Source organism: Callionymus lyra, chromosome 11 (assembly GCF_982586985.1).
Source record: "Callionymus lyra chromosome 11, fCalLyr1.hap1.1, whole genome shotgun sequence".
Lineage (NCBI taxonomy): Eukaryota > Metazoa > Chordata > Actinopteri > Syngnathiformes > Callionymidae > Callionymus > Callionymus lyra.
In genome coordinates this window covers 6,795,216-6,821,595 of record NC_141828.1, presented here as the reverse complement: position 1 = coordinate 6,821,595, position 26,380 = coordinate 6,795,216, and the positions used below count along the sequence as shown (strand labels likewise).

The following is a 26,380-nucleotide window of genomic DNA, read 5'->3' as shown; positions in this document are numbered from 1 at the left end:
AATAGGAAGGTCTGATGAAAGGATAAAGTAGGGTTACCTCTCTTCTTTAGAACTCCTCAGATAGATAATAGATTTTCTTTTTTTTTTTACCAGCAGCAATAACACATACATACATAAATAAATACATTTAAATAAATAAATACATACAAAACATATAAAAGGACATAAATAATAATTCCAAGAAAAAGAAAAATGTCAAGCATGAGGGAGAGCTAACAGTAAATGTTTAATTTCTCTCCTGATTTTTCATTTGTTTACATTGTTGATTGATGACGTGATTGTTTATTAACATAATAAATGAATAATAAATGTTTGAACTGCAGAATCCTAATCTTAATATAAGTGATGACACGTGACAACATTCTTTGTTGTTTTGGTGCAACTGTCGTCTTTAGGGGGGAAGAAAAAAAAAAAGACCAAATCAAACTCGAGTCAACTTGGGTTCCAACATTAACCCCACACACTTGTCACGTGGGTCATCCCGTCGCTGCCTTTATTTTTCCGCCTCCCGACCGTGACACGGACTCGAGCGGCGATGCGCGCGGAGAATCGATCAGTGATCAGAAGCCAAAAGAAATAGGCCTGTGGAGGGAAGGAGGAGGCGGAGGACGGACGAGGAAGCCGCATGACAGTATTGGGTCGCGGCCCGCTTGTATCGCTTCGCCTCCATTGACTCCGTCGGCAGCAGCATGGAGGCTCCGAGCCCCGACATCTGACGCCGAGCAGCGGGAGGCAGAGCGGCGACGCAGCACCGCGGGGGACCGTGTTTTCCGGAGGGATTTTCTCACAAAAAAGAGGGCCAAGTGCGCTCGGTAGCAGCGGGGGAAGGAGCCCGCCGCGCTGAGCATGAAGCGGGCGGCCGCGGCGTCCAGGCACAATGGCCTCGTCTCCCCGCTGGGGAACAACAACTCCGGGGCTTCCAGCATCGTCTCGCCGTCGCACCACCGAGCTCCTCCCGCCCTGCCCTCCTCCCCGGACCCGGGACCCGCGGCGGGGACGGAAGGCCTGCTGGATTTCTCCACAGGCCCGGGCATCAAGACCGAGCTGGTGTGCAAGTGGGTCGAGCGAAGTTCCCCCAGAGCGACCCCCGTCTGCGAGCAAACTTTCGGCTCCATGCACGAGCTGGTGGACCACGTCACCACCGAGCACGTCGCGGCGGGACTGGAGAGCCTGAGTCACGTCTGCATGTGGGACGAGTGTCTGCGCGCCGGGAAGGCGTTCAAAGCCAAGTACAAACTCATCAACCACATCCGCGTGCACACCGGCGAGAAGCCCTTCGCCTGCGCCTTCCCCAGCTGCGGCAAGATGTTCGCGCGCTCGGAGAACCTGAAGATCCACACGCGCACGCACACGGGTAGGGACGTCTGCTTGTTATTGTGCGCCTTAAGAGCCGTGGCATCCGCTCACAGCGGGCGAGGAGGAAGGGAAGGGGGAGAAATGGGAAGCCCCTCCATGTTGACCAGGGGGGCCCGCTCCGTGCCTCCTTGCCTCGCTTCCTCGCTCCCTTGAGGAGTCACGGGCCAGACATGCAGCCTAGGAGTCATGCAAGGTGACGGGAAGCAGAGCAGCTGGAAGGATGAGGACACGCGGACTAGAATCATACACGACTGTTGAAGGGAATATTTTGAGATGTTGAACCTTCTTCATCATCTTCATCATCTTCATCATCCGTGTCAGATGAGGTCTTCAGAACCTTCATGTACACAACGATGATGATGATGATGATTTTGAATTCTAAGATGAAGCAGGTTTTGTAGGATTCAAATCCGCTCCATCCCATCATCCTCTGCTGCTTCAGAAAAGGGTAGATTTTGACTGAAATATTTGTCGTGACAAAGGCGTTAAAATGAATCTTGACTCGAGAGTCGGATCTGAGGCAGAGACTCTCTTGTGACTCGACTGAATCTCACTGACTCAGTTTTTATTAACCTAAACACAGGATCAGATTCATTTACAGAAGATGGTCTCAGATGCTTCAGGTTTACACTCGAGGACGTGTTAGTAACACTTGTTTACACGGTTCACACAAGTAGTTCCAGGAACCTTTAAACAAAGTTGCCGACTTTGTCGCCGTGGAAACACCGGGAACATTTGTTAGTCGTCGTCTTGCATTGGTCACAACAATCTGTTGACACAAAAGAAAGGTTGTTTTTTTTGGGCAACTTAAAAGGATTTTCATTTGTTCACTTTCAATGATAACATTTGAATGAATTGTGGGTCATGGTTGGCAGTTTCAACTCATCATGACTGTGTTTTGAACGTGTTACTGTATTACGCAAACCTTGATGTTTGACCAATCACAGCAGAGTGGGTGTGGTTATGATAAACAAGATTTAATCTACAGAAAAACAAAGTGTTTTCAGTGGGCGGAGGTTAAGATAATTTTCTAATGTCAATATTTCAATGAAAAGACAGTTTTGTACAAACACACACTGATGATACAATAGAGTCACACATCTATTTAAGACACACTTACATCAACACATTAGTTGCACCCCTTCAGCGCCGGAATTTCATAGATGCATTATTTACAAGATTAGATTAGAATAATTTTCATTGTTGTTGTTGGACATTATCTCATTCTTGCGGGAGCGAGAGTACTTGGCTTTATCAACTTGGTCTGTGTATTACATATCACAACACAGAGGCAATATTACCATATATATTGTAATATATTGTGATACTGTATGAACATGGATATATGTGTAGTATTGTCGAGTACTTGACTCTGGTGTTGTGATAGTGTAGTAACAAGGATATATGTGTAGTATTGTCGAGTACTTGACTCTGGTGTTGTGATAGTGTAGTAACAAGTATATATGTGTAGTATTGTCCAGTACTTGACTCTGGTGTTGTGATAGTGTAGTAACAAGGATATATGTGTAGTATTGTCCAGTACTTGACTCTGTTGTTGTGATAGAGTAGTAACAAGGATATATGTGTAGTATTGTACAGTACTTGACTCTGGTGTTGTGATACCGTAGTAACACGGATATATTTGTAGTATTGTCGAGTACTTGACTCTGGTGTTGTGATAGTGTAGTAACAAGGATATATGTGTAGTATTGTCGAGTACTTGACCCTGGTGTTGTGATAGTGTAGTAACAAGGATACATGTGTAGTATTGTCCAGTACTTGACTCTGTTGTTGTGATAGTGTAGTAACAAGGATATATGTGTAGTATTGTACAGTACTTGACTCTGGTGTTGTGATACTGTAGTAACACGGATATATTTGTAGTATTGTCGAGTACTTGACTCTGGTGTGGTGATAGTGTAGTAACAAGTATATATGTGTAGTATTGTCCAGTACTTGACTCTGGTGTTGTGATACTGTAGTAACAAGGATATATGTGTAGTATTGTCCAGTACTTGACTCTGGTGTTGTGATAGTGTAGTAACAAGGATATATGTGTAGTATTGTACAGTACTTGACTCTGGTGTTGTGATACTGTAGTAACAAGGATATATGTGTAGTATTGTCCAGTACTTGACTCTGGTGTTGTGATACTGTAGTAACAAGGATATATGTGTAGTATTGTCCAGTAATTTACTCTGGTGTAGTTTTTCCCAGTAATTTACTCTGGTGTTGTGATAGTGTAGTAACAAGGATGTTTGTGTAGTATTATCCAGTACTTGACTCTGGTGTTGTGATAGTGTAGTAACAAGGATATTTGTGTAGTATTATCCAGTACTTGACTCTGGTGTTGTGATAGTGTAGTAACAAGTATATATGTGTAGTATTATCCAGTACTTGACTCTGGTGTTGTGATAGTGTAGTAACAAGTATATATGTGTAGTATTGTCCAGTACTTGACTCTGGTGTTGTGATAGTGTAGTAACAAGGATATATGTGTAGTATTGTCCAGTACTTGACTCTGTTGTTGTGATAGAGTAGTAACAAGGATATATGTGTAGTATTGTACAGTACTTGACTCTGGTGTTGTGATACCGTAGTAACACGGATATATTTGTAGTATTGTCGAGTACTTGACTCTGGTGTTGTGATAGTGTAGTAACAAGGATATATGTGTAGTATTGTCGAGTACTTGACCCTGGTGTTGTGATAGTGTAGTAACAAGGATACATGTGTAGTATTGTCCAGTACTTGACTCTGTTGTTGTGATAGTGTAGTAACAAGGATATATGTGTAGTATTGTACAGTACTTGACTCTGGTGTTGTGATACTGTAGTAACACGGATATATTTGTAGTATTGTCGAGTACTTGACTCTGGTGTGGTGATAGTGTAGTAACAAGTATATATGTGTAGTATTGTCCAGTACTTGACTCTGGTGTTGTGATACTGTAGTAACAAGGATATATGTGTAGTATTGTCCAGTACTTGACTCTGGTGTTGTGATAGTGTAGTAACAAGGATATATGTGTAGTATTGTACAGTACTTGACTCTGGTGTTGTGATACTGTAGTAACAAGGATATATGTGTAGTATTGTCCAGTACTTGACTCTGGTGTTGTGATACTGTAGTAACAAGGATATATGTGTAGTATTGTCCAGTAATTTACTCTGGTGTAGTATTTCCCAGTAATTTACTCTGGTGTTGTGATAGTGTAGTAACAAGGATGTTTGTGTAGTATTATCCAGTACTTGACTCTGGTGTTGTGATAGTGTAGTAACAAGGATATTTGTGTAGTATTATCCAGTACTTGACTCTGGTGTTGTGATAGTGTAGTAACAAGTATATATGTGTAGTATTATCCAGTACTTGACTCTAGTGTTGTGATAGTGTAGTAACAAGGATATTTGTGTAGTATTATCCAGTACTTGACTCTGGTGTTGTGATAGTGTAGTAACAAGGATATTTGTGTAGTATTATCCAGTACTTGACTCTGGTGTTGTGATAGTGTAGTAACAAGGATATTTGTGTAGTATTATCCAGTACTTGACTCTAGTGTTGTGATAGTGTAGTAACAAGGATATTTGTGTAGTATTATCCAGTACTTGACTCTGGTGTTGTGATAGTGTAGTAAGAAGGATATATGTGTAGTATTGTCCAGTACTTGACTCTGGTGTTGTGATAGTGTAGTAACAAGGATATTTGTGTAGTATTATCCAGTACTTGACTCTGGTGTTGTGATAGTGTAGTAACAAGGATATATGTGTAGTATTGTCCAGTAATTTACTCTGGTGTAGTATTGTCCAGTAATGTACTCTGGTGTTGTGATAGTGTAGTAACAAGGATATATGTGTAGTATTGTCCAGTACTTGACTCTGGTGTTGTGATACTGTAGTAACAAGGATATATGTGTAGTATTGTCCAGTACTTGACTCTGGTGTTATGATAGTGTAGTAACAAGGATATATGTGTAGTATTGTCGAGTACTTGACTCTGGTGTTGTGATTCTGTAGTAACAAGTATATATGTGTAGTATTGTCCAGTATTTGACTCTGGTGTTGTGATAGTGTAGTAACAAGTATATATGTGTAGTATTGTCGAGTACACACTCTGGTGTTGTAGTATATACAGACCACATGACTCTTGACAAAGTCGTAACTGTTTTCATTTGATCTTAAACCAAAATATGTCCAAACATCAGCTTTAAAAGCTGCTGGATTCACTGTTGACTATTGAGCCAGTATTGTGAAAGAGAATATTGGGATATTTAAGTTCAAATATTCTCACACCAGAATATTGCTGACCTCAGCAGTTTCATCAGTTATAGAGTTTGTTTGAAAATGTGAATGAAATGAAATAGTTTTGCGCTCAACCACTGAAACCCAAATCTATTCCAAAACGAAACAACAACTTTTTCTTCCCGTCTTCTGGACCCCAGGTGTTGTTCTCCTGCCAGAGTAGTTTGTCTTGTTCGTCCAACACCAGGAAAACAAAGTCGTTTCCTGAGGATTTTCATTTGTTCACTTTCTATGATCACATCTGAATATAATTGTGGGTCATGGTTTCAAAGTCATGTGACTGTGTGTGTGTTTGTGTGTGTGTTTCAGGCGAGAAGCCGTTCCAGTGCGACTTCTGCGAGCGACGCTTCGCCAACAGCAGCGACAGGAAGAAGCACTCGCAGGTCCACACGGCGTCCAAACCGTACGACTGCAAGGCTCTGGGTTGCACCAAGTCCTACACGCACCCCAGCTCGCTGCGCAAGCACATGAAGATCCACGTCAAGTCCTCGCCCATCTCCGAGCCCACCGACATGTACGACTCCCCGCCCCGCCACCAGCCCCCCCACCACCACCCGGCCCTCCTGGAGCCGCTGGATCTCAAGATGACCCGCATCGCCCCGAGCTTCTCCGCCAAGTTCCCCCTGCTGTCCGCCCACCACCTGGACTTGAGGGCGTCCGACGAGTCCGACCACAAGCTGCTCCTGCGGAGCGCGTCCCCGGTCACCATGCCGCTGGACCTGTCCTTGTCGGGCCTGAAGAACCAGCTGGCCCAGAGGCAGCAGAGCAGCAGGACCGGGCGCAGGAGCCAGCGCTGCGTCAACCCGGCGTTACCTCACCTGTCGAACATTAAGGAGTGGTACGTCTGCACCAGGACTGCGGCGCCGGACTTCCCCCTGCTGCACCGCGACCACATCAAGTCAGAACCCAGCGACGACGAGGAGTACGGCACGTAGGTGTTGCTCAAAGTCGTGGTGGAGAAGCGACTGCGGACTACAGACGGAGCAACTGTGATCAGACGGGTTCTGTTCCGGTCTAGACGGTGTCCAGTGTTAGCGCACTAATCTCAACTAACACCAGGAAAACCCAATCACAGGACCAGAACCAGAACCAGAGTCAAGGGCTCATCGAAAACCAGGTTGAAATCAGCAGGTTCCTACTTCCACGTGGACCAATGTGAGACCACTTAGTGACCCCCCCCCTGGTTTCTGACTGCAGTTAGTTCATAAGCTCCGCCCTCACAGAGGGTCTCAAGGTCAAAGTAACAGAAGGTGAATGTAAATGGATCAATTTAAGACAGGTTCTTATTTCGGGTCGGAGCTGCTGCGATGATGTGAGCGGAGCTTTCTTCAAGAACATTATGACCAGATGCCGTGTGTTCAGGAAGGTCCAGGTGACCCCGTGACCCTCGGGTCGGACGTCCAAACAAAACGTACGACACAAGGTTTGATCCATCAGAGGATCCACGCGCTGGTCATAATGTTTTAGCCGATTCATCAAACGTCTTCCAAAGTTCCGCTCACATGATCCAGCGCAGAAGAAAAAGTCGAGCAGCTACTTTCGTTTGTCGTCACTCGGTCAAGTTTGTGTTTCACTGCCAGCAAAGATATTTGATTCCTGATCAACACACACACACACACACACACGCACACACACACACACTCCAGTGTTCATATTTATTTCTGTTGTCTCGGAGCTCAACATGTCAAATCAAAAAAAAAAAAGAGACTCAGGAATGTGCTGTGATTCGTCTCCATGGTTACTGTGGTGACGTCATACAAACGCTCATCACTAGGACGCTCGTTTACCTCGTCAGTGTAAAGACAAATGTCGCCATTTATAATATTTAGGTGTTCAGACTGTGCTAAAGTTGACTGACCTCCGGGAGGGGGCGCTGTATCCCCCCGTACCACACTGCCACACTTTATTTTGCAGAGTTTTGTGTTTAAGTGATATAAATAATTTTCTATGTTCATGGACAAAAAGTCTTCTGGTGCGAGGACGCTGACTGATGACGTCACGTGCAGGTTTTTTTTTTTTCATTTTTAAATGCGACTTTCAACAGTTTAAAAAGCAGTTATCACGACACGAGGTCTTTCTACAAGCATAGCAACAAAAACGTGCGCGTGTTTCTCGATTTTTTTATTATCGGAAACGAAAAAAAAAAGTGGTCGCGTGACGTCATCAGTGGGCGGCAGCCCGGACACCGTAGCCGGTTCTGGTTCCTCGCGTCCAGATCGTCACGCAGCATCTTGTATTAAAACCTCACCAGGAGAACCCACTGGTCCCGCGGCGTCATTGTACTGAAGCATAAAGAGAGACTTTAGCTCGTCATGAATCCTCAGGTGGAACCTTCAGTAACTGTGGACGCGAGGACCCGGATGAGGAGACGTGCTGTGACCCGCCGCACGCGCAGGAGCAATCAGGGAATCAGTCATGCTCACGTGGGGAATCCACCCGACGACCCTTCTTCTCGTGATGACGTCATGGTTGATGCTAGCAGCAGAGCGGTCACAGATATGAAAACATGCTTGAATAAAAACGAATTTTCCATCAAAAGACAGAGAGTTTGTATCTGGCGGGTCACGTGACTGACGTTCGTTCACGTCATGACGTCACCCAGTGAGTGACAGGAGACGCGACTAGAAAAAAGAAGTTTATTGAACACAAGAAGGTCATGTGACTGGAGACGAGCCAGGACGTGTTCTGGAGTCGTCTGGAAACGGTCGACAGCCACGTCCATGTTCTGGGTCCACATGGAGAGACAAGAACTCCCAGTAGGCAAACTACACGGCTACAAGCACCAGGAGGAGTGAGGAAGACTCGGGTTCTCCCCGGCCGGACCGGAACCAGAACCAGCACCGGCTCAGTAAAACACTTTCAGAATCTCTTCAGATAGTTGCAGGTTCTACTCCAGCTCCACCAGCAAGTCCCCCTCGCCCACGGTCTCCCCGGCTCTGCAGTGGACCTTCTTCACCTGCACACACACACACACACACACACGACATCATGAGTGACGGACAAATCCATCAGGGGCCACACTTTCTACAGGGGCAGTTGTGAGGGGCCAACCAAAAAAAAAAAAACAGGAACAAAAAGCATAAGAATAAAGCCGAATAATAAACATTCAATACAACTTTCATTTAAAAAATATAAGCATCTTTTTTCCTAAATATTTACAAGTAAATAATATAAGTTCTTCATTAGGGGAAATAAATACTCACAAAGGTCCTAAAAAGAAAACCCTATTGTCGTATTTTGAGACAAGAAAAGAACAAAAAGCTTTGATCTTTGTATCAAGTGGCTCTCATGAAGGTGTGACGGCGCCTCTAGTGGTGAGAGGCGGCAGGTGACTGACCTTGGCTTGTCTGGCGGCCGTCATGCTGTTCTGCATCTTCATGGCCTCGATCACGCAGATCTCCTGACCCTCGGCCACCTGCGGGAGAGACGGTCAGTCTTGGGGTCGGGGGTCAACGGGGCCCGGGAGTGTTACCGTGTCTCCGGGCTGAACCGACACCGTCACCACCGTCCCCGGCATGGGCGAGCGCAGGATGCTGCTGGTGTCTTCTGGGACCTTTTCTGGCATGAAGGTGTTGAGCTCAGCGGCTCGTCTGGACAGAACCCTGAGCTTGAACTACACATATACACACACACACAGATACACACACACAGGTCAGTCACGGACACACACTGAGCACCAACCATGTGACCTCACCGATGTTCCCAGATACTGCAGCACGATGTCACCTGATGCATCTCTGGAAAGACACTGGAGGAGAGTGTGAGTCATGTGACTGTGTGTGACTGTGTGTGACTGTGTGTGTGACTGTGTGTTACTGTGTGTGTGACTGTGTGTGTGACTGTGTGTGTGACTGTGTGTGTGACTGTGTGTGTTTGTGTGTGTGTTTGTGTGTGACTGTGTGTGTGACTGTGTGTGTGACTGTGTGTGTGACTGTGTGTTACCTGCAACACTGTGTGCGTTTGTGTGTTACGTGCAACACTGTGTGTGTTTGTGTGTGTGTTACGTGCAACACTGTGTGTGTTTGTGTGTGTGTTACGTGCAACACTGTGTGCGTTTGTGTGTGTGTTACCTGCAACATGGTGCGTGTGTGTTTGTGTATGCGTGTTACCTGCAACACTGTGTGTGTATTTGTGTGTTACCTGCAACACTCTGTGTGCGTTTGTGTGTATTACCTACAACACTGTGTGTGCGTGCCTGTTACCTGCAACAATGTGTGTGTTTGTGCGTTACCTACAAGACTCTGTGTGCGTTTGTGTGTGTTACCTACAACACTCTTTGTGCGTTTGTGTGTTACCTGCAACACTGTGTGTGTGTGTTTGTGTGTTACCTGCAACACGGTGCGTGTGTGTTTGTGTATGTATGTGTGTTACCTGCAACACTGTGTGTGTGTGTTTGTGCGTGTATGTGTGTTACCTGCAACACGGTGCGTGTGTGTTTGTGTGTGTTTGTGTGTTACCTGCAACACGGTGCGTGTGTGTTTGTGTATGTGTATGTGTGTTACCTGCAACACTGTGTGTGTGTGTTTGTGCGTGTATGTGTGTTACCTGCAACACTGTGTGTGTGTGTATGTGTGTTACCTGCAACACTGTGTGTGTGTGTATGTGTGTTACCTGCAACACTCGGTGTGTGCCGTTGAAGCTGAGCGGCAGCAGAGCAGACGCCAGGTTCCACCGTCCACTGATGTCCACTCGACCTCCGTCCACCTCCACCTGCACAGGTGACAGTCGTCTACAAACACACACTTCACACGTCGACACAACAGAGACTCACAGTGAATCCTTCAGTTGAACGACACACTCTCACGTCGTGACTCTGTCCCCCCAGTTCCACACTGAGGTCCCACTGAGTTCTGTCCAGCACAGCTGCAGAGACCCTGGACACAAACATCAGTCAATCGTCTCCTTCATTTATCCATCACTCCTTCATCCATCCATCCGTCCGTCCGTCTGTCCATCCATCCATCCGACATCACTCCTTCATTCATCCATCCATCCAGCCGTCCGTCCGTCCCCCGACATCACTCCTTCATCCATTTGTCACCCGACATCACTCCTTCATACATCCATCCATCCATCCATCCGTCCGTCCGTCCCCCGACATCACTCCTTCATCCATTTGTCACCCGACATCACTCCTTCATTCATCCATCCATCCAGCCGTCCGTCCGTCCGTCCGTCCCCCGACATCACTCCTTCATCCATTTGTCACCCGACATCACTCCTTCATTCATCCATCCATCCATCCATCCAGCCGTCCGTCCGTCCGTCCGTCCGTCCGTCCCCCGACATCACTCCTTCATCCATTTGTCACCCGACATCACTCCTTCATTCATCCATCCATCCAGCCGTCCGTCCGTCCCCCGACATCACTCCTTCATCCATTTGTCACCCGACATCACTCCTTCATTCATCCATCACTCTGACATCACTCCTTCATTTATCCATCCATTCATCCATCAGTCCGTCATCACTCCTTCATTCATCCATCACTCCTTCATTCATCACTCACTCTGACATCACTCATTCACTCCATCATAAGGTAAGGTAAGGTAAGGTAAAACTTTATTGATCCCTCAGGAGGTCTCCTTTGGGAAATTGTTTATTGATCATCACACAGACCCTCTGTGGTTCTGGACTCGCCTCTGGTTCTGCAGGATCTTGTGTGAGCGCAGCTGTGCACTGACATGTAACGTGGTAGCAGCTGCTAACAGTTCTCTGCGCTGCTCGCCGCTGAGCTGCAGACCCTTGAAGCCCTCTGGGTAAACCTCCGGGAGGAAGTTGGTGCTGATGTCTCCGGAGATGAAGCGAGGGTGTGTGATGATCTCCCTCAGCAGAGGGATGTTGTGGGTCACGCCTGCAGCCACAGGTGAGTGAGAGAAGCTCCGCGGCGGCAGGTGACGTCCTACCTCTGATGACGTAGTTGTCCAGAGCGTCCTCCATCTTGGCGAGGGCCTCGGCTCGCGTCGCTCCGTACGTCACTAGCTGAGGGACGCAAGAGGTCAAGAGGTCGGTCACAATTAACACTCGGGTCATCGCACGTGCTGACCTTTGAGATCATGGGGTCGTAGTAGATGCTGATGTCACTTCCTTCCTCGATGCCGCTGTCGACCCGGACCTGAGCAGAAGAACGTGACGAGGCGTCAACATGGACCCGAGCAGCGACAAGAACATCTGGACTCACGTTGTCCAGGTCCAGGGGCTCCTGGTACTCGGACAGGCGGCCGATGGAGGGGAGCCCGAAAGACTTGTACGGGTCCTGATGGAGGACACGTTCAGTTCAGGTCTTCTGCAGCTACAGACGACTCACCTCCGCGTAGACCCGGCTCTCCAGGGCCCAGCCCAGGATGGGGATGTCCTCCTGCTGCTGCTTCAGCCGGTACCCCTTGGCCACGCGGATCATCTGCTCCACCAGGTCCAGGCCCGTGATGCACTCCGTGATGGGATGTTCCACCTGCAGCCGCGTGTTCATCTCCAGGAAGTAGAAGTTCTTCCCCGAGTCCACCAGGAACTCCACCGTCCCGGCAGAGGAGTACTGGACCGCCTTGGCCAGCTGCACAGCCTGCTCCCCCATGGACCGCCGGGTCTCTGGGTCCAGGAAGGTGCTGAGAGTAGAGACACCATTAGACCGACCACGAACAGAGTCTACATCCAGGCGTTAAAACAAGTGAGTCCGACCTCGGAGCCTCCTCCACCACCTTCTGGTTCCTCCTCTGGATGGAACACTCTCGCTCGTTGAGCCACAGAGCGTTTCCATGTTTGTCGGCCAACACCTGTGAGCCAGTCGCACATGTAGATCATAATCACACAATTTAAGTGATGCACACAAGTCACATGATGAATCCTCGACTTTCCTCTTGATCAAAAAATTGTTCTTTAAGCATTTCATTATTATGGGAGAATTTTTTAGAACTTTTTTTAATTAATAATTTTTGTCTTTACACATTAAAATAAAAAAAAGGTATATTTATTTTTTAATTTTATGCAATACAATTTATTCTTGTATTGTCAAAACTGCAATTAACCTTTAGAGTATTTTTTAAATTATTTAATTCTAATTCCAATAATCACAAAAAAAGTTCTAATTTATAGCCTTTAAATTAAATATAAACATGTTTTTATAAAAGTATGATACAAATATTAACATAGAATACATCTTCTTTTCATCAATTATTAATTCCTTGTGTTATTAGATTGTATGAGTCCCTGAGTCTATTAGTGTTGCATCATGGGATGAGCATTCGTGCTGCATCTGCCTCTCTCATCATCACCATCGAATCATACGCTTAAAACAACATTTCAATAAAATGATCACCATTTGAATGTTAAACTCACGATGATGTACTTTCATACTCGAGGACTCACCTGGATCTCGATGTGTCTGGGGTTGTCGATGAACTTCTCGATCAGCAGCCGATCGTCCCCGAAACTGGAGGCAGCTTCCTGGGACGAGAACCTGAATCCTTCTCTGCAACGACAGTCTGGAGTAAAAAAAAAACGCTGACGTCGACGCTCGGTACCTACCTGGCCTCGTCGTCGTTCCAGGCGACCCTCATGCCCTTCCCGCCTCCTCCCGCAGAAGCCTTGATCATGACGGGGTAACCTGTGGAAGCACCGGGTCAGAGCGGCTCCTTCGATCCGGCACCTGCGTCACTCACCGATCGTCTGAGAGATCTTCACGGCGTCGTCGGCGTTCTGTGGAAACACACACGGATGTGAACATTTAATGGTTGGATTCAAAATGTGTTTATTTAAATGTTTTCAATCAATAATTGAATTAAATAATTTGTATATTGAAAGGTTGATTTTTTTTTTCTATAATTTTGAATACGAAAAACTTTAAATATAATACTTTTAATAATTATTATACGGTATATTTTGTTTACACACGACAAGAGTTGAAGATGCCAATAACAATAATATAACATTTCTAATAATAAGTTTGATATTCTAGTTCCAATAATTACACAAAACATTTTATAAATTCAATATTCCTCTAATATGTGTAAAATTTAAAACGTTAGTTCAATTATTACAACAAAAACATATAAATAAATAAATCTTTCAATATAGAAATCATTGAATTCAATTAATTTAAAGCTTAAATAAACATTTAAATATAATAAAAACTCAAAGTTTCAACATTTCAAATGTTCACTTCTTTATTCTGATACTACTGTGATAAAAGAGCGACTCCACAATGACGTGTCAATCATCTGCTCGTACCTCCACGACTCCGTCAAACCCCGGGATGGTGTTGACCTTCGCCGCCTTGGCGATCAGCTTGCTCTCGATCTTGTCGCCCATGGCCTGGATGGCGTGGGTGTCGGGGCCGATGAACGCCACGCCCTCGGCCGCCTGCCGTCGATTCAGACCGTCAGCGTCGAGTGAATCGACTCGTGCTGGACTCCAGTACTCACCAGTCTCCTGGCGAACTCCTTGTTCTCGGACAGGAACCCGTAGCCGGGGTGAACCTGACGAGAAAACCCGTCTTCAGCTGGAGGCGTCTCATACAAGGTCATCAAAGGTCACTCACCGCCTGAGCCCCGGTGCGTCTGACGGCGTCCATGATGGCGTCCATGTTGAGGTAGCTCTTGTTGGTGGGTGCCGGGCCCACGCAGACCGCCTCGTCCGCCATCTTCACGTGGACCTGCACAGACAGAGAAGATCCGTTGACTCGTCCTTCACCGGAGCTCAGAGGTCACTCGTTGGTCTGACCGCGCTGGAGTCCACGTCGCTGTGGACCGCCACCGTCCGGATGCCCATCTTCTTGCATGTCTTGATGACCTGCGCGAGCAGACTGGTGAGCAACTTGAAAACAGAACCTTTAAATCGGGTCAAAAGGTTCTGGTCAACATTCTCACCCTGCAGGCGATCTCTCCTCTGTTGGCGATGAGGATCTTGTCAAACGTCTTAAAGGAAAACAAAATCACATGATCAGTCGGTCGCTCACTTCTGGTCACATGACAGCGACTTCAGACACAATTACAAGAGGTGTAAGAAAATGTTGATGTACTTTAATAATTGCAGTTTTTTTTCTGTTCAGAATACGTTTCGATCGATATTGTGTTGATCATTTTCAAAATGATTTTTCTTTTTGTAGCTCTTATTTTATCAGAGTTTAAGTGTGTGTAGAATAAAACGATTAATAAATAAATGTGTGTATATTTACAGCGTGTGTTTATTTTTGTGTTGCAATTAAACTTCCGGCCGCTAGATGGCAGTAGTCGTTACATTCTGCACAGCTTGTATAAAAAAATGGGATACTGCAAAATCCCAGTGATTACTGAGGATGAGAGGATACAGCTTTTAAAGCTGATGTTTGGACATATTTTGGTTTCAAAAATAATGAAAGTAGTTACAACTTCGTCAAGAGTCATGTGGTCTGTAAATTCTGCAACACCACAGTCAAGTACTGGACAATACTACACATATATACTACAGTATCGCGATACAAGGTTCAACTTACCTTCTCTTCTGAAGCGGTGGAGTACTGGAGTCTGTGAGCCGAACATCTGCAGTGGACAGTCGAGCGCTGAGGAGAGAGAGAAACTCTTTACGAAGCTAATTAATCCTTATGGACACATAGATAAGATTAGCTCGAAGATCTCAGTCAGATTTGTGTTCATCGAGTGCTGACCTGTGCGGCCCCCTACTCCATCTATACTGCCAGCATGAACTATACTATTGAACTGACAATTTAAAGAACCCATTGTCTCTTATTTATGGGTATTGATCATGAGATACTGTCAGAGCTACTAGACATGGTCACAATTGTGTAATTACATATAGACGAAGATTCAGAGAAGTCTCTACCAGATCACACCAAGATCCTCAAACATGTATGGACTGACATGTTAAACTCTTACTTGTCATTCAATGTTAAGCTTGTTTTATTTAAATTTGAGTTTTTATTTGCATTTGTTTGTTTAGGGATTTATCTGGATCAGAATCTACTGATGGTTCCTGAACACGCTTCAGGAAATCTCAGTCATCCAGTATATGACAGAGGAGAGAAATCCTTCCAGACTGTTGCTCCCAAGCTTTGGAACGATTTCTGTGTTTGATGATCTACTGACTCCTTCAAGAAACATCTAAACACACTTTTATTTGTGCTTTTCTCTGATTGTCTGGAACTCCTGTGTTTGTCTCTATGTGTCTTGATCTTTTAAAGTATATATTTTAACTGTGTATTGTTTTGATTGTTCAAGCGCTTTGTGACCCTGGTCTAGAAAGATCTTTACAAATAACCTTTACTTACTAACTATAGGCAAAAATTCTTATATAAACTTCCAATGTCGATACAACACAAGTTAAGCCGGTTGTTGTCATTCTGTAAGTTTGATTAAAGCATCTCATTTACATAATTAAACGGAAATATTAATGATGTCATCTCAGCCTATTAACCGTGACACTTGGATGGAGGCGACACTGGCCTGACCAGAGGTGGACCCTGGTCCAGAGATACAGGTGTTTAAGTTCGAGTTCACCTCGAAACAAGCGCAGAGAGACGAACCCACAACAGTAGAGTCAACGGAAACTTTGGAGTTAGATGAGACACACACACACACACACACACACACACACACACACACACACACACACACACACACACACACTCTCACACACACATAAATACCAACACTCTCACACACAAACATTGAGTCCCTTCACTAAAGGACCCTGTCTCTGTCCGGACAGGTGGACTCACCTTGGCCGCAGAGACAAGCCTGTTCAGTGACGTGAGAAGACTGTGCGTCGCCATGTTGACTAGCGACGAAACGTCCGTGAGCTGCCGGTGTGACGTAGGACGTCGAGTTTAAAGGACGCTGATTGGTGGACGAGGAGGCGTCCACTGGATGCGCGCACTTCGCCGCAAATTATTTTTGTCAGAAATGAACTCCCAAAACTGTTGACTCGCTTAAGTGTCCCGGTTTAATTTTTTATCGAACCGGCCTGAAAATTAATAAAAAAATAAAATAGCATGACTTGCAAAAAGCATATAAAGTCAATTTCTATACAAATTGGATTTAACATATGGTCAAATGCGCCCGGTTGGTTTCTCTGCGACTTTTGCACTTTTTACTTCTTATTTTTTATATTAAACTTGACTTTGACATGTCAAGAGACACATTCTTAAATGTTTTTTGAGAAAGTAATGTTTTTTTCTTTCGAAATCAAACATATTTTGGACAGAACAGAAATTAAATCACCTCTTTCTGTGTAGCCCGGTACCGGTGGCGAATCAGTGAGCAAATGAATGTGAATAAGTGGAAAAGTAATGCTATCGTTCTGTAACACGGAGAAATTCTGTGAAATCATTTCCCTAAATGGCTCATTTTAATAAGTATTTGTATGTTTTAGTTAATAAAAGAACATCAGTTATTCATAAATAATAATGACCTGGATCCTGTTGTTGTAGGCTGCAGTATTTTTTATTTAAAAACACAACATCACAATCACTTCCTACTATTTTATTTTGAAATTGCAGTCAAGGAAGCTTTACCGCAAGTTTGCCTTTATTATTTCTTATAGTTGACCTCAGACGAACCCGCTCAGGATTCATGTTTCTACCAGAAACCTTCTAGGTAAGTTAACCAATGAATATCTGTGATATGCCGAGTAAAATAGCAGTTCCTACCAGGATTCTGATTCCACACAATACACAGATACTTTGTGTATTTGGACAGAAACGCAATCCTACAAAGGAACCGCTGTTAAAATAAATAAATGAATCGCTGGACCCGCTAGATGGCGCACAAGTAGCGACAAGTATAAGTGGAAATGAATGAAATTTAAATGCTTTACTCTACATTTCGAGTTTTGAAAATCAGTCATTTTATCTGCATCTTCATGGAGGACTGGAGCCCAGACCCAGCTAGTCAGGGTGATAGGTGGAGACAGTCCTGGTTCAGTCGGTAACTTATGTTTTTGGATTGTGGGAGGAAACCCGAGTTATTCGAGAGTTCAACGACCTCATCGTCTGATGAACAACATCTCCAAGAAGCAGCCGCACGCTGAGAATGTTATTGAGAGTTAAAAATAAGAGATTACACGCTACAGTCAGAATAAAAATCAGGACATGTTCAACAACTTCAGGCACACAATCAAAGAGTCTCTGCAGATGATGGACAGCAGGAGGCCGCGGCGCCGCTGGAGAGCCGGGACATAAATAAATGTCACACAAGAGTCTGTGGGAGCTTCAGTCCACCTTCACCACACTGTAGATCTTTGTGACGAACCAGAAGCAGGCGAAGAAGCCGATCGTACCTGAGAGACAGAAACACATGTCAACACCGACACATGATGATGATCCATCATTTTGACATATTTCTAGCTTCTACACAGTCAGAAAGTGAACCAGCAGAGAGAACTGCTGTCCTTCCTGGTCGTCACATGATCACATGATCACTGAGCTCCTTCTGTTCTCACTGAATAACTGAGAGAACACGAGTCTCCGGATAAGCTTGCATGCGTGTAGTCATGTGAGTCGACGGGACTCACCGGTGAACAGGAAGAAGATGAGCGCCATGATCATGGTGTACCCGAAGTAGAGGATGGTGCTGGCCAAGCCCGTGATCTGCAGCTTGGAGAAGAAGTAGTGGACGGCGTAGACCAGGAAGTAGACGGCGGTGAAGCCGCTGGTCAGGAAGGAACGCCACTGCCAGTGATAGTCCTGCGGCGCAACAGAAGAGGTCAAGACCTTGGTCCAGATGCACAGAAGGAGGTCCAGCTGTGACGTGCAGCTTGATCTGTATATAACTATATATATATATTTTTTTATGTCTTTATTTGCAAGAAAAAAGTATAATTTTCAAAATAAAAGCAATCATTCATCCAGGTTCATATAAGAGGCAGAGATGATGGACGTCAACAAAACATCTAATACTGGAACTTTTTTGGTGAAGAAGGCAAAAGAAACAGATAATTAAGATACATTGAGCATTAAAGAATAAAAAACAAGAACAAAATCAGGTAAAAAAACAAACGTTTAGTTTCTCGTGACTGCTAAAAGATATTTTGTGGTTTGAGTTTGACAGGTGTCTGTCAAACAGCAGCGTTTCAGTGTGAAACTCTCCTTCCATCAGGATGTTCTTTTAAACATTCAGCTGGTAAAGTTGACAGAACCTTTTTTCGAGGGCAGAACCGGTTCCAAGTCAAACATCTCACCTCGGCACACAGGTGGAAGTAGCAGAGCAGGATGGTGGCCTCGGAGCAGGTGATGACGAGGATGATGAAGACCAGGAAGAGGAAGCCGAACATGTAGTACATCTGGTGAGACCTGCAGTTCACAGGGAGAAGTGATGAGTCGGCAGATGAGTAAACATTTCAATCATTTTAACATACGTGTGTCTCACCATATAGAGTTAAGGATGAAGAAGAGCTGGATGAAGATGCATCCAAACGGCAGGATTCCTCCCATGATTATTCCAGGGAATGGTTTAGTGTAGAAAGACTGCTCAGGAATCTGTCGAGGGATCTGATTGGTCCGTACCGGGTGCTCGATGCCCTGTCAACCCACAGGAGGGTTACAGGAAGGTGACATCATCATCATCACCACTAGAGGTCGCTTACCGCCTTCTTGAAGCCGAAATAAGCCCCGATGAACGTCAGCGGCACCGAGATGCAGAACCACAGAGCCAAGATGGCGACCAGAGTCCCGAACGGCATCGCGGCCGATGAGCCTTCGCCCCAGAGGATCAGGTTCATCACGAAGAAGTCGGCGAAGACCACCCTGAGAGGACATACAAGAGACATGAGGCTTCGTCTCAGTGAGAGGTCACGACAGGACACTCACCCCGGGCACAGAAACGCCGTCAGGAGGACGTTGGTCTTCCACTTCTCTCCTCCGAAGGCTGAGGGAAAAAATAAATGTGGTCAAATAGAATAAACAACAAAACCGGTCTTTCTTACCTTTATAGAGACGAGCCGCCACATAACCCGCCGGGGTCCCGAGAAGAACCCACAGAACCACTGCACACGTCATCAGAGCGCCGCGGTTGGCGGGCGAGAGGAAGCCGAGGCAGGCGAAGACTGCAACGGTTGTCAAGAGGAGCGTCAAACACAAACTACCGACGCATTTCTGAACCTCATTTGTTTTTAAACCAATATTAGTCCCAACAGGAGCTTTAAGAGCTGCTGGAGTTGACTGTATCCTCTCGTCCTCAGTCACAGTCTAATATTGTTACAATAATTATCAATATATCCGTGTATAGATGTTCTCTCAGACCATTAAAGAGCTGCCAAGTCTGCACTCACAGAGCGTGACGAACGTCATGATGAAGATCTGGGTCCCGGAGCCCAAGAAGACCGACAGCAGCATTCCTTTCCTGGGCGGCCGGAACACGTCACCGTGGACCAGCTTCCAGCCGAACTCCTCCTGAGCATCCTCCTGCAGACGAAGAAGAGGGTCAGCGGTGGGCAGAGGTTGAGGAGCTAATCGAGTCCAGAACATCTGCTCCTCCTCACCACAGAGTCCATCTGGTTGTATCTGGCGATGTCCTTGTGCAGCGTCCTCAACATGATCATGGCCACCATCCCGGACAGGAAGAGCACGATGACCAGAGAGTTCATGATGCTGAGAAGAAAACGGGAGAAGATCTTCAGTGGAGAGTTCCCGCCTCTCACGGGTCACTCAAACGGGTCACCTGAACCACTGGATGTTGGTGTGAGGCATGGACTCCAGGATGTAGTCCCACCTTGAGGCCCATCGGATCTTCTTGTCCTCCTGCAGACACACCGTCATCATCCTGAAAACCTCAGTAGTGACGTCACAAAAACTCACCACAAAGTTGACAGAGTACGTGTACTGGATCTTAAACTGTCCCGAGTGCTTGTTCTTGAGGAACTTGGGCCCGCTGGTGCAGTCGGGCGTGTCGTCGCTGGGGTGCTCGTAGCTGCAGCAGAGACAGAGGGTCAGAACCACCGGACGAGAGCCCGACACGAACCAGCCGGGGAAACCTTTTGGGCTCGATCTTGGCCGCGACGAGTCGAGCTCCGAGCTGCTCGTGCTCCACCACGTGGTAGTAGATGGTGATGTCCACGTGGTTGAAGATGTAGAAAGAGTCGCGCTCGTTGAAGTTGGACTGGAGAGAGAGAAACAGTTAGTTTGTCGCCCGCGACTCTTCTGAGCTGCTGCTCACGTTGACCACGCAGGCGTCCTTGGGTCGACCCGCTTCTGTCACGTAGCAGCCGATGGGAAAACCAGGATTACAGAACTTCTGTCCCTCCTCGACGTCATAGCACCAGGTCACCGGCATGTTGTCCACGATCCTGCACAACCCACGGCGCCAGTTGTGATCCACAGATAAAGCTATTCAGCCATTCAACAATATGTTTTTGTGGATGAAAACTACATTTTTTGGGATAATTATCCGTTATTATTTTAATTATTGTCTAGATTTTTCAGTAATGTGTATTGTTTAAGTCTATATTTATTCTGGTATTTTTGTTTGACAAGGATAATAAATATGTACATGATAAAAAAGTATGTGATGAATTTATGACTGAAAAAAACATCTTTTACTTTTGTAATGATGAATGATGCATTCAATGACTTAGCGGTGCGTTCAATACTGTAGGATATCTTGTAATTAAATGCGAAACACTCAATAACTGAACAACTCAACACACAAAACACATGATCTTTCTAAGAATTGCAAATAAAAACAAATGTAATGGTTAAAGTCAAGTTCTTTAGTTTTCAAGATAACTTTTTGATTTGAATTTGAATTTCTATTATTCGTTATTTATTTCCTTACAAAGTAGTTTTTGTAAGGGTTTACCGTGTCATTTAATAAGTTTGTGTGATCAATAAAAACCTGGTATTTGTAGCTGCTAGGAAAAAAACGGGCAATAATCAGTATTTAAAAAAATGTGGGAATCTGTATCGACCACAGAAATTACAATCGGTGCAGCTGTATTTCCAGTGGTAACATGTGTGGGTCTAACGCACCAGTGATGCTGGTAGTTGAGTAACATTCCATTCTTGAGGAACTCCAGTTTCCCTTTGTCCACCGAGTTCTTGGTGTCGTACGTCTTGATGCAGACCTTCTGACAGACGGCGGGTTTGTTGAAGTCAAACTGAAAGAATAAGATCACGGCTCCTCTCAGTGGTCAGCGATGGAAACATTAACAGTCATCGGCAGGTGAGGTCGGCGCTACCTTGTAAGACGACGGTTCGATGCGCTCGCCGAACAGAACTTGACCCAGATTCTCAGATGGTCGCTTTAGCTTTTGTTCAGAGCAGAAGTCGAACCTGCAGAATAACAACATATTGTATCTTAATAACATACATACACATAAGATATACAGTATATATATATATACCGACATAATTATTTTTAAAGTAAGTAAGTAATATTTGTGGAACACTTTTCTAGACCAGGGTCAAAAAGCGCCTAAACAATCAGAAAAATACCGGATAAAATATATACTTAAAAGGTCAAGACACCACTGAGACAAACACAGGAGTCTCAAGGAAAAGCCTGGACGAATAAGAGTGTCTATAGATCCAAGTAAGAACCAGAATTTTAAAAGGGATTCTGAAAGAAACTGGCAGCCAGTGAAGAGATTTAAGGATTGGAGAAATGTGAGTTCTTCTACTATAGCGGGTCAGAATTCTCGTTCTGTATCAACTGCAGGCGAGACAGCTCCTTCTTGTTAAGACATTAAAAAAAACACTTGCTATAGTCTAAACAAGAAGACACAAACCTATGAATTATAATCTCCAAGGCTTTTTGATTTGAACATTTTGTTGCTCAAAAGAGGTTCATCTTCATTTTATTTTTCGTTCTGGGATTGTCATGTTCACGTAAACAGCTCGGCACTTGACACGGACTGTTTGTTTTTTGCAGGTTATAGTGTAAACAATTGGAAAAATAGTTGCCTCAAAGGTAGTCGGGATGAAATGTAACAGTCTCAAGGAAGTATTCCACACTCAAGAGCTGAAAAGGGTAAAATCAACCAGAAAAGACAGCATTCAACCTCCATCTCATGAGTACAAGCTTCTTCCTGTGTTAAGTTGAAAACTTACTAAATAACTGTTTTAAGTTCTCAAAATGCTATTTAACATTCAAGTCTTCACTGTTTAACTAAAATAAAAACTTTGTAGGGCAAGGGCAAGAAGATTTATACAATAACACTTTCAGATCTGTATATACTCAAAACCCATGTATCGGTATTAGAACCATAAGACCAGTGCATCAACCAACACCTGAAGGTTCCCACAAAAAAAACGAAACTAAAATAACAAGTTATCTCAGTAAGATGGTAAGGTAAGGTAAAGTTAGGTAAAACTTTATAGATCCCTCAGGAGGTCTCCTTAGGGAAATTGTTTTTTTCCCAATTAGACACAGAAGATACATCAATTTTTCATAAATTAAAAATAAATCAAATAGTAATAATAATAATAATAAAATAAGAACAAAAACAAAGAGAAATAAAGAGAAGATGATACAATCTAAAGATAAAGATAAAGAACATAGATCAAAGAAAAAAAACAAAGACACAAAGACTAACATAGAACAGAACATCCAGATACTCTCACTCCACTCCTGCCCCCGAACTCAGAATTGTACAATTTAATAAACCTTACACACAAACACTTAACTGTACTGCATTTAAAAATAAATAACATTTAAATGTTTCTTCATGTTCATACATGAAGGTCAAATAAACCTGATGACATTTGAAGTACTCACGCCGTGTACTCGTACGGCAGAACCGACTCCACGGAGTCCAGTCTGTTCACGAACAGCTCGATGCTGGACTGAGAACAAGAAAATAAACAGACAGATTATTGTTTGATGCGTTTGTTTTGGATGATGAGTGACGTCGCGGGTGATGATCGACCTGTCAATCAACTATAGATCCATCAAAAAACATGTCAGAATTAAAACGATCAGAAAATGTTGCGGAATAAAGACACAATTTCGTAGAATTCCAACAGTCAGTTTACTCTGAACAAAGTTGAACAGTTAGCTAGTTAGCGAGTTAGCATGTTAGCTTTTGTGTTTGTTTTGCAACGTTTAGCTTGATTTTCTGCTTTTAATTAAATCCTGCGAGTGTGTTACCAACATGCACGCGGTGCGTGCGTGTGCGTGCGTGTCACAGTAGTTGTTGTTGTTGTTGTCATCCGCTCGTGTTTACCTTGCAGTCCGGTACTAGTTTGTTTCCGGGCTCGCAGAAGCTGACCGGGGCCATGCCCGGGAGGTAGAAGCCGCTCACTGCGGCCAGCAGAGCCGCCCCGAGCAGCCGCTGGAACATGTCGAGACCCGGGAGGAGAGTCTTCTCAGAAGACTCCTGCCAGCTGTGTCTCACACGGAGGGCGAAGATCCGAACACACGCTCACCAGCGGCGGCAACATCCGCCCGCTGCGGACACGTCACAACCGGAAATCCTACTCTTCCCCTCTCGAGCTTTATTAGTACAGAAGCCGTTGACAGGAGAACAAAAAAGACAACACAACTTAAAATAAAATGTCGCAGTTAATTTAGGGTTTAATTTAATTTAATTTAGGGTTTGCGCTACATCTTAAGACGTTTTTATTTGTTCAGGCCTTTCCTTGGTTTTCTGTAACTCCTGTTGTTTTATCAGTTTTATCTTGACCTTTAAAGTATATACTTTATTGAATATTGTTTTTATTATTTAAGCGCTTTTTGACCCTGGTCTGGAAAAGCGCTATATAAATAAACATTACTTACATTTTTAAATTAGATTAAGTGACAAAGAATAATTTTGAATAATCGGAATGTAAGTAAGTAAGTAAGTCATTTTTATTTTTATAGCGCTTTTCCAGACCAGGGTCACAAAGCGCTTAAACAATCAATATTCAATAAAGTATATACTTTAAAGGTCAAGATAAAACTAAGAACACAACAGGAGTTCCAGAAAATCAAGGAAAATCCTGCATGTAAAAAACATAAATTAATTAAGAAGATTTTTAAAATTTAATTAAAAATAACAATAACGGAATAAAAAAACAACAACTTCATCTTAATGAATTAAATTATTTAAAAAATAATTTAATGGTTAACAAAATATTGTTTTGATTGTTTAAGCGCTTTGTGACCCTGGTCTGGAAAAGTGCTATACAAATAAAAATTACTTACTTACTTACATCAACGTGTTTATACTCCTGACTCCACTCGTAGAAAATTTCCTGATGTATTTAACGATAAATAACATTGGGTTCTGACGAGCTAACCTCGCTTATTTGAAGTTTTTTTTCTCATTCGATTCCAATTTAATGAGTCGAAATTAGCATAGAACACCCAAATAAACACAAACCAATTTTTTTTATCATCTTTTATCTTAAAAACAACAACTTATATACCTTTTTTAAAGTTCTGAACAGAAGCAGAAGTGAAAACTTAAAATAACTACTCCAGACAACCTTTATTTAAAAACATAGATTGACAGGTTATGTTCGTGTGGATTCAAATCAACTTTAGTGATGAGATGAATGTGGATGAAAGATAAAAAGATCTTTCATGGCCTCACAGAGCTCCTTTAAATCAGTCTTTCTTCTTCACTTTTTTGTTCTAATAAAGTTGCTGCTTTTATAATAACAGTTTAGTGTTTCACAAACAACTCTTTGATCGTCCTTTGCTCAGAGGACGTTCCTCGGTGACCTCGGCTGCAGGTATGAGTCACATGACTGTCGGTCTTCAACTCAGAACCGAAGAGCCCGACAAGTCGACGTCTTTATTCCACAACGGCTTCTTTCACGAGGCCTCGTCTCGGAGCGACAATCACTGGTTCACAAAATAAGTTAGTTTTCACATGACGAGAGGGTGTGACGACGACCCTTCATCAGTACAGTCTTCACAACATTAGAGGTTCACGTTCGACCGGTGCTGCTCAGCCACTCTGTGGAGTCCGGCTGTGGTCCAGGGGTGACTCGCGTTCCTCTCATGGTCGCCCGCAGCCATGTTGGTGACGACCCTGAATGGTGAACGTCTGCTGAGCTCAACTCAGTCCAGCGACGTCAGTGTTTTTTGATCGACTGAAGACAGTCAAGAGGATCACGGCTCCTCAGATAGATCACCGCCGTCTCAGTGCCGATCCGGACTGTTGACGTCTCTGGTCCATTTGATCATCGTCTCGGGCGAGCGGTACAAGAAGATCAGTTTGGAGTAAAGTTCTTCCTCCAGCTCCAACTCCCCCGTCTCACGAACCTGCAGTGACATAAGTTCAATCATTCGTCCTCGATCTAGTGTCATTCCTTGGTTTAACTTTAAACCTTTTATTGAAATGTTGTTTTTTCCCCAATAATTAAATTCAATATTCTCTGTAGGTTTGTTTTTATTGATTTCATAAATACAAAATAAAGTAAAATGTAAAGTGACACATAGAGTTTGATATTCTTATTCTAATTATTCCAAAATACATTGACTAAATTATATATATACTATATATACTATTTATATATTTTTTTGTAGGCTTTTAAATTCAATATACATTCGATCAAACAGTCACGTGATCGTCTGTATCGCGTGAGTGGCTGAAAGTTCAATCAAGTAGTATATTTAATTTAAAAGACTATGAATTAAAACATATTTATTACATAATCAAAACTAAAACAAATCAAACCCTTCAATATTCATTATTTTCATCATTGTTTTCAACTATTAAAACAAGAAAATAATGTGATGCTTAAAAGAAATAAAATCATTTCAAGAAAATGTAAAACTTTCAAATGTTAAATTCGACCCAAAGACATAAAC

The 26,380-nt window shown here is 43.9% G+C and overlaps 4 protein-coding genes across 5 annotated transcripts in view; 1 reads left to right on the top strand and 3 right to left on the bottom strand.

Annotated features, from left to right (window-relative positions):
- Positions 1-554: 554 nt before the first annotated feature.
- On the top strand, positions 555-8,174 carry LOC148069120 (uncharacterized). The gene is made up of 2 exons (XM_087802892.1): positions 555-1,354; positions 5,964-8,174. Exons 1-2 carry the CDS (start codon positions 847-849, stop codon positions 6,587-6,589), a joined length of 1,134 nt encoding a protein of 377 aa, XP_087659018.1. The 5' UTR covers positions 555-846; the 3' UTR covers positions 6,590-8,174.
- A 102-nt stretch (positions 8,175-8,276) lies between these two features.
- On the bottom strand, positions 8,277-16,448 carry pcca (propionyl-CoA carboxylase subunit alpha). The gene is made up of 22 exons (XM_087802890.1): positions 16,363-16,448; positions 15,121-15,186; positions 14,516-14,563; positions 14,370-14,438; positions 14,188-14,301; positions 14,072-14,125; positions 13,878-14,009; positions 13,310-13,346; positions 13,176-13,254; positions 13,017-13,119; positions 12,330-12,424; positions 11,962-12,256; positions 11,836-11,910; positions 11,701-11,769; positions 11,561-11,636; positions 11,295-11,508; positions 10,426-10,528; positions 10,266-10,364; positions 9,349-9,402; positions 9,127-9,267; positions 8,992-9,069; positions 8,277-8,610 (listed from the first exon to the last, which is right to left on the bottom strand). The coding sequence occupies exons 1-22, from the start codon at positions 16,414-16,416 to the stop codon at positions 8,542-8,544; spliced, it is 2,124 nt and encodes a 707-aa protein (XP_087659016.1). The 5' UTR covers positions 16,417-16,448; the 3' UTR covers positions 8,277-8,541.
- A 664-nt stretch (positions 16,449-17,112) lies between these two features.
- Positions 17,113-24,007, bottom strand: LOC148069118 (transmembrane 9 superfamily member 2-like). Its single transcript, XM_087802891.1, has 17 exons — positions 23,802-24,007; positions 23,354-23,421; positions 21,816-21,909; positions 21,607-21,734; positions 20,795-20,924; positions 20,613-20,737; positions 20,437-20,548; positions 20,300-20,379; positions 20,121-20,229; positions 19,911-20,043; positions 19,566-19,685; positions 19,450-19,507; positions 19,227-19,386; positions 19,010-19,161; positions 18,822-18,933; positions 18,156-18,327; positions 17,113-17,921 (listed from the first exon to the last, which is right to left on the bottom strand). The coding sequence occupies exons 1-17, from the start codon at positions 23,916-23,918 to the stop codon at positions 17,854-17,856; spliced, it is 1,938 nt and encodes a 645-aa protein (XP_087659017.1). The 5' UTR covers positions 23,919-24,007; the 3' UTR covers positions 17,113-17,853.
- A 1,023-nt stretch (positions 24,008-25,030) lies between these two features.
- Positions 25,031-26,380, bottom strand: part of piezo1 (piezo type mechanosensitive ion channel component 1 (Er blood group)) — a 36,659-nt gene continuing 35,309 nt past the window's right edge. For both annotated transcript variants that reach the window (XM_087802888.1, XM_087802889.1), the window contains exon 53: positions 25,031-25,831. In XM_087802888.1, the coding sequence (XP_087659014.1) occupies positions 25,709-25,831 (123 nt within the window). In that variant the 3' untranslated portion in view covers positions 25,031-25,708. The remainder of the gene's footprint in view (positions 25,832-26,380) is intronic.